The 8,253-nt window shown below is 40.6% G+C and overlaps 1 protein-coding gene across 3 annotated transcripts in view; it reads left to right on the top strand.

Moving 5' to 3' along the window:
• The first annotated feature begins 2,561 nt into the window (after positions 1-2,561).
• agbl5 (AGBL carboxypeptidase 5) overlaps positions 2,562-8,253 on the top strand; it is a 370,120-nt gene continuing 364,428 nt past the window's right edge. For all 3 annotated transcript variants that reach the window (XR_007450380.1, XM_049590108.1, XM_049590106.1), the window contains exons 1-6: positions 2,562-2,637; positions 6,570-6,865; positions 6,969-7,140; positions 7,291-7,457; positions 7,554-7,731; positions 7,892-8,070. Coding sequence is in view for 2 of the 3 variants with exons in the window: in XM_049590108.1 (XP_049446065.1) it covers positions 6,651-6,865; positions 6,969-7,140; positions 7,291-7,457; positions 7,554-7,731; positions 7,892-8,070 (911 nt within the window). In the remaining variant the exon portion in view is untranslated. The remainder of the gene's footprint in view (positions 2,638-6,569; positions 6,866-6,968; positions 7,141-7,290; positions 7,458-7,553; positions 7,732-7,891; positions 8,071-8,253) is intronic.

Raw genomic sequence — 8,253 nt, 5'->3', positions numbered from 1 at the left:
AATATTAGAATTGTATTTGTCAGATGACCGGAGTAATGACTTCAAATCTAAGATAATGTTGCTCTGTGTCCACTGGATGTGTAAAGACATCAGTTTGTTAACAAATTCACCACATCAACTGACAGTAAAAGGAGATCATGTGTCAGTGTGCACAGCTTGTTTGCACTGCCCCCTTGTGGCTGCTCATTGAGGTATAAGGCCATATATTCATGGAGCATGTAATGTAGATTCCTATTGCTGTGATCTGTTAATTCATGTCTAAGATTACTATTTACCATCATGCATGAAAATATTGATAAAGGTAAAGTATGTGTTAGCCAGATATGTGTAATTAGTGCAGGTGTCACATCTGCTTTAATTTAAAGGCCAGAGAGCAACTGAGGTTTGTTATATCACAGAGATAAAGACATACGTTCAATTTTAAGACAGTTTGACTGACATTTTAAGCAACTGTTTTAAAGTTGGACCTGAAAAGCTTCTTTCCTTGTTGTCTTACAGAGATAATTAAGCCCTAACAAAGAGTAAGTAGCCTACGGAAGTCCAGAGTGGCCTCCACACACCTTTTCTTTATGGTAATCACAGCAGGTCAGCTAAACATGCTGATTTTGACAGAAAAATCATTTCAAATGACAAGACCTCTGAAATCTTTACCTTAACTAGACCACCGTCTTTGGGCTGTTTTAAAAATAAAGCGAATTTAAGACATGCACTTAGTGATGGGATTTCTCGTTTACTTGTGAGAGCTGGTTCAAAGATGAGGTTCCTTTGTTCGTTTTTTGTTTTGTTTTGTTTTTTTTCTGTGTGTGTGGTGGGGGGGTGTTAGTGGGTTCAGCGACGAATCTCATTGGTGATTTATCGCATCACGGATATTGTAACGTGGACCCAGAGTAGACTCCGCAGATATAAAGTTTGGTGTAGCCATAGCAACAGCCTTTATAAACAACAAGTAGTGATGTGACGTTTGCGAACGAGCCGAGTCTTTGAACCGGCTCTTTGAAGTGAACGAGTCACCGGCTGCACTGTCTTTCTCCCTCACAAACTAGTCCCTCTCAACACTCTAAAGAGCTGGTTCACTCGTTCACTTCAAAGAGCCGGTTCAAAGACTCGGCTCGTTTTGCGAACGTCACATCACTACATGCACTAGTTTGTCTGGGTTTTGTATCTGTGTTCCAACAAGTATCACAAGAGATACCTATTTATTATAGATCTGAGTAGATTGTGAGGCGGTGACCAGGGGCAGTAAACTTTGCACTGGCACAAACCACCTCTAATTGATTAATATCAGTGGTGTAGTGGAGGGGAAGCGCAGGTGTACAGGGTATAGCTACCTATCAATCAAATTGGAATATGTAATGGAGTAAAGCCTACCCATTCCACTGCCACTACCCTACTGATAAAGATTATTAACATCTGTGGTTTATCATTTTGAGAGTTTCTCCCAAACATTTGTATGATGTGCATCATATTATGCAGGACAAACTTGTGTTTTAGATTTTGGAATACGTCAAAAAGTCTGTCTTTGCAAGAGTACCAAATTCTGCTGGAGGCAATGTTCAGGAATGCTTTTCAGGTTTTTAGTCCACTCTGTCAAACTTCCAGTGCCCAAGACTGTAAATGATGGAGTAAGAGAGTTGCGTTTTGTTAAGTTGCTTTATTGTGCATTTTATCTTCTATAGTTGTGCGAGGACTCTTTTTCATTTCTTTTCTACATGATTGCCACCACACAGAGTCCAAGTCCAAGACCATCATCGAGATGGCCGACAGAGAGTAGGTCAGAACCCTGATATCTTGGTGCCAGGACAACAATCTCCATCTCACCACGGCATCCGGTCCTGCACCATCATGCTCAAGGACAGCCTCATCCCTCAGGCTGTAGGACCAGGCTCTGAACTCATCACTCTGGTCACTGTCACTTTATATGACATGTCACTTTACCTTTCTATAAACTGTTTGCATCTATTTAGTTTTGCTAAGCATATCCATTTTACCACTACACATTCCTTTTACATGCTGGGTCCTCACGCTGCTACTAACCTTTATTATATCCTGCACGACTATACGTCCTTATATAATTAGGACAGATAGATAGATATAGATAGCTGTGATGAAATACAAAGTAAACACACACTGGATAATATCCCACAGAGATCAATTGGCGTCCGACTGTTCAGAGAGACAGTCATTCTCTCCATGGGTCAGTATGTATGTTGCATTATGTTGAATTTGTCTATGAACTGTTTCTGTAATTGAAGCATTCTCTGACACAAGAATTTCCCATAAATAAAGTTCTATTGAATTGAATAAGAACCTTGAACCTTGAACGTCGCGTCACATCAATAATATTTGTCACTTCGTGTAAAATGGTGTGTGTGTGAATGTAACTGCTGCTTTTATAATCTCTGACTAATTATACAGGTGAACTACTTGTACAGCTGTTATTTTAATAAAAACATTTGCCAAATCGCAGACCGTAAACAACAACAACAACAACAACAACCTCCTGTTTGTGACTGTAACGACAGGCGACGACATTTCCAGATAGCGCTCATTTCTCCGGAGGACCCTGAACGCCTCGCTCAGAGCAGTGGACTGAGAAGGGCGATGAAAACAAAAATGGACATCAAACGAAAATAGCCAGTAAGACTCAAAATGCATTGTCTCACCTTAAAGCGTGTGTGCAGCTAAATATATTAACGCTATAACGACATTAAACCGTTTATTCGTCATTAATAGTGACGTTACGAGCAGCGACAGCTAACTCGGTAGCTAAGTTAGCATCGGTAGCTTAGTAACGTTTGCTAGCTTTATTAGCTTCGTGTAACATCACCGGTCTGACACTGGACACTGAGGCTAGCTTAGCTTAGATATTAGCTAGCATGTAATGGTGTAAATAGTGTTAGAGGAAAGCATCTTGTTAGCCGACGGTGACGCTAGCAGCCGTTAACTGTTACTGTTACTTCACACCCCCTTTATTACTCTGATGGATCTGTCTAGCTGCTGGTAGTGAAGTCAAACAGCAGCCATTGTGTTGTCCCGCAGGACAGAGCTGCAGACATGTTGTCTCAGATGATAGACAGGCTTTTATCTGCGCCATAGCTACAGAGAGAACAGGACTAACACCGGGTTGTAACTGTATAATATTGTTTATAGTCTGGCCATGGTTGTAGTTTCACTGGTGTCCTCAGGTGGTCGCTGTTGTGCATCTGAGCAGGTTTCCATCTTCATCTTAATGATGTCTCATTACAGTTTTATTACTGGGACTGAAGCTGGTGTATGTATGGTACGGAAACGTAATGCATTCACTTGACAAATATAAAAGCCATGTTTTTCTGAGTAATTTTTTTCCTGTTTTTCGGAATAATTTATTTGTTTTTCTGAGTAATTTTCCCCCTGTTTTTCGTGGTATTTTTTTCTGTTTTTTGGGGGTAATTTTTTTTTCCTGAACAGGAGTCGAGATACTTCAAAATCTCGCGAGAAGCTCCCACCTGGCACCTGCAAGTGACCGGTGCCTGCGTAAAGTCGACAAACTAATGATAACACCATCTATATGACCTAAAGACGAGTATCTCCCAGTGTCTCAAACCCAAAACAAAGTAAAACTGGATTAAACTAAACAAGCGGGTCATGTTTGCTTCCATTATATCGAGCTGTCAAGAAAGGAATGAAAGTGTCTGTTGTTCTATTGCTCTCTTAACTTAGAAAAAAAATACTCAGAAAAAAATTACCCCAAAAAAACAGAAACAAAATTACCCCCAAAAAACAAAAAATACCACAAAAAAACAGAAACAAAATTACCCCGAAAAATAAAAAAATTACTCTGAAAAACAGAAAAAATGACTCAATAAAACAGATTCTTTTTTTATTTGTCAAGTGAATGCAATACGCTTCCGTAGTATGAAGCCTCCACTTAAAGATGTTCAGATGTGACTATCTGCAATGATTTCCACATATATTCAAGTTATAATTCCATTAAAGATAAATTTGATTTCCTGGCTGGTGTTAAGATACCAAAGCCCTATTTTTTTAGATGTCTAAAACAAAGATATTTTGACTCAGTGGGCCCCTGAGCCTGGATGCCAGGTAACAGGCTCCTCTACACCTCCCCAGCAAGCAGGTGCAACATGCCTGTTGTGTCCACCCACAAAATTCAAGTCCCATTGATAAGCTGAGGGGCTTAACACTCATTTAAATTGTGTCATGATGGTTTATATCCTGTGACATCCAACCCTAACCTAGGACTGGGCAATATGAAGCTATTATATCGTTACCGAGATACGACACTATATCAGGGCTGCAACGATTAGTCGACTAATCAATGACTAATCGACTATTAAAATAATCAGTGACTATTTTAGTAGTCGACTATTCGGTTTGAGTCATTTCTCATCGAAAAGCACTATAAAAGTACCCCAAAATGCTCTTATTGCAGCTTCTTACGTTCACATATTGGCAGCTTTACACACTCTCCCATGACAGTGAACTAAAACCCTTTGGTGTGTTTGAATGCTTGCCTTTACCCAGTTACTTGTTATATATATATTATTTATGATTATTGATCAAAAATCTCATTGTGTTAATATTGTCTGAAAAACAACAAAACAAAACAAAAGTCATGCCCACAACTTTGCCGCATGTGTTTTGTTTTATTGTGTCTCCCAGCCCTAGCTAGATTTATATCGTGTATCTGGATACAGCCTAAAATATTGTGATATATTTTTGGGTACATATCAACGAGCCCTACTGTAGCCACAAGGACACTGAATGATGCCCCTGCCTAATCTTAAATCGTGACATTTATTATTTCATCTACCACTTTTTTGACCGTTGGGACCCTGTTATTGACCTGATGACTAAGCTCTTTGACGAGATATGCAGAGGCTCTGCCTTAACCCTTTGAAACCTGGAGCGACATCTCTTTTCTTGTGCTGCTTTAACAGGCCTTTCGGAAGTATTTAAACCTTTGACCCCTGAGCAAAGTGGTGCGGTTTCTTTCAAAAACATGGGGAAAGGGCAATGAGCAACTTGGCGAGAACTGTCTCACAATTGCAAAAAAAAAAAAATTAAGGAAATTATTTAAAAACAAAAACTAGGGAAAAAATATAATATTTATAATAATTATTATTATTACATTTTGAAATTATGTTACAGAGTTATTATAATTTTTAAGCACTCTTTTCAGGTCATTCCCTTGTTTGTTTGTTTGAAAACTTTATTTCTTTTTACTAATTTCTTGCTTTTTTTGGGGGGGGGGGGGTCATTTCTTTTGTTGCTCATTGCCCTCTTCCTGTGTTTTTCAAAGAAATCAAGCCAATTTGCTTGAGGTGTCAAAGGGTTAAGGGTCCCTTGTAGAACCATTATGTAATCCACCAATGACTACACTACATGATAGGGCTGTATCTAGGGATTATTTTCATTAATCAAGTAATCGATTAGTTGTTTTGTCTTTAAAATGTCAGAAAATGGTGAAAAAGTGTGTCCTAAAGTCCAAAATGATGTCCTCAGAGGTCTTGTTATTTCCACAACTCAAAGATATTCAGTTTACCCTCATGGAGTGGTAAAGAAACAAGGACATATTCACATTTAAGAAGCTGTAATCACAGAATTTGTACCTTTTTTTTTTCTTAAAAAATTAAGAACTAGTTTGGGATTCATGTAATAGTTGACAACTAGTCGAGTAATCGATCACTTATTTTAGCTCTACTACATAATGCACATTTCAAGTAGGGCTGCACGACATGCAACAAAAATCATTTGCGATTATTTGGACAGAAATTGCGATATGAGAAGTGTTTTTAGTGGTATGATAATTTTTGCGTTACGTTTTCATTGAAAAAAATAATAATTAAAATGAAGATGATTTAATTTTTGCTGGGATCTGTACCAAACAAGCATGTTCCCTTATGTCTGAGATATGATTTGTAGGCTGGAGTATCTCTGTAGTACCACAGAGCTTCAGATTCAGATTCAGATTCAGATTCAGATTCAGAATACTTTATTAATCCCTGGGGGGAAATTGTTTAAATTGTTAAATTGTTTAAATTCATTTATAATGGTATGTTGTGACACATTTTACCTTTATCAAAACATTCCAGCTCCTGTGATTTAGATATTACACTTTGCCATATTACAATTTCATTAATATTTCAATTAATTGTGCAGCCCTTAGTTTAAGTATCTGCAACTGAAGACAGAGAAGAGCTCCTGTACACTCTGTCAGTTATCAGACATGTCTAGATAAGGTGTGACGGGAAAAAATATTACTTTAATAAAAGAAAATTCCAGCAGTTAGTGAGACAGTTTGCAAGAGCTGTGTGCTTTGCACCTCCTCTGACGCACCTGTCATACATTCAGGTGTGCAGAGATTTTGCAGACATCTTCAGCTGGCATTGTGGCTACTCAGAACTAGTGGAGGCATAAAATTTTAGTTCATACTTGTCACAGTTCATACTTGTTGTTTGGGTTCCTCATATCACTCATATGCTAGATTTTTCCACCAGCAGCAGCACACCTTTTTTGTCCTCTTAATAATGTTTTCTCAGTGTAATTGCATTTGTCTGATTTCATAACAGGCCATCAATGTCAGACCTCTGACTGGCACATCACGAAGAACCTGAGGGGAAAAAAGAAGTGAGAGGCCAGAGTCCAGAACAATGGAGGCTCGCTATGGTAACATTGTGTTCAGCTCCAAGTTCGACTCAGGGAACCTGGCACGTGTGGAGAAGGTGGAGAAGGGCAGCTCCAGCCCTCCTACTGACACAGCTTCCAGCGGGGGTGCCCTCTCAGGGTCAAATCTCACCCCTGACTATGAGTTCAATGTGTGGACGCAGCCAGACTGCGGCGGCACAGAGCACGAGAATGGAAACAGGTAAAGGGCATCAACATCTTTGTAGGTAACTGTGATTACTCGCTGCACATGACCGTGACACTGAGTTACATTACTTAAAGCAAATCGTGTTTTTGTGTTTCAGATCGTGGTTTTACTTCAGTGTACGAGGTGCTGCACCTGGGAAGATACTGAAGATCAATGTGATGAACATGAACAACCAGAGGAAGCTCTACAGCCAGGGCATGGCTCCGCTCGTACGCACGTTACCTGGCAAGAACCGGTGGGAAAGGATCAGAGACAGACCCACATGTGAGGTACGTACACACACTCAGAATCTGTCAGGGAGAGGATTTAGGCGTCAGGAGCCAGTGAGACAGGGTGCTGTCAGTCTGGCTTCCAGACAGCAGCTATTATTGTCTTTCTCATAATGTGTGTCTTCTTCATTTCCTCTGTCTTTTCCTCAGATTATAGATAACCAGTTCATCCTCTCATTCACTCACCGGCTGCTGGAGACGCGAGGGGCGACCACCTACTTCTCCTTCTGCTTCCCATTCTCCTATAGTGAGTGTCAGGAGATGCTGCAGCAGTTTGACAAGAGCTACCCCAGCGCTGCTCAACTCAGTCCGAGCAGGTAAAACACACACACAATACATTACCTGTATCTTCCCCTGTCCCTCTAATTTGTCCAATTTCTGATTCACCGATCTCCACCCTCTCTCCCTGACAGCGCCCCAGGCAGTGTGTATTATCATCGGGAGTTGCTGTGCCACTCTCTGGATGGCAATAGAGTGGACCTGCTCACTGTGACCAACTGTAACGGGATGGAAGAGGAGAGAGAACCCCGTCTGCCTAAACTGTTTCCTGACACCAACACTCCAAGACCGCACTGCTTCTCCAGCAAAAGGGTACCACTCAGTCACACACAAACACACAATCAATGTCCTCTTTGTTATGTGACACCTTTATTGGCTTTAGTGACGACATGTAAGGTCGACAGGAATAACTGAAGAGTGTCCAATCAGTGAAGCTGACCCTTCGCCCTTGTCTGTCCACGTGTGTTTGCAGGTGTTTTTTCTCAGCAGTCGAGTGCACCCCGGGGAGACTCCCTCGTCCTTTGTGTTCAACGGTTTCCTCAACTTTATCCTGAGAAAAGACGACCCACGTGCTCACGCCCTTCGAAACATGTTTGTGTTCAAGCTCATTCCAATGCTCAACCCAGACGGGGTTGTTCGTGGACACTACAGGTAAGAGCTGCACATGTACTCTCATGCACCATCCTCACGACGCCAACATCTTTTGACTCAGTGATTGGATTAGTTTTAAGCAATGGTTCCCAACTGGTGGGTCACAGTCTAAAAGTGGGTTTCAGGTCGATTTCGAAAAGGCCTTGCGAACGTGTTAAGTGTGTAAAAATGCACTGTATTTTT

This window comes from Epinephelus fuscoguttatus, linkage group LG11 (genome assembly GCF_011397635.1).
Source record: "Epinephelus fuscoguttatus linkage group LG11, E.fuscoguttatus.final_Chr_v1".
NCBI lineage: Eukaryota > Metazoa > Chordata > Actinopteri > Perciformes > Serranidae > Epinephelus > Epinephelus fuscoguttatus.
The sequence above is the reverse complement of the archived record's forward strand: the minus strand, read 5'-3'. Positions and strand labels throughout refer to the sequence as shown.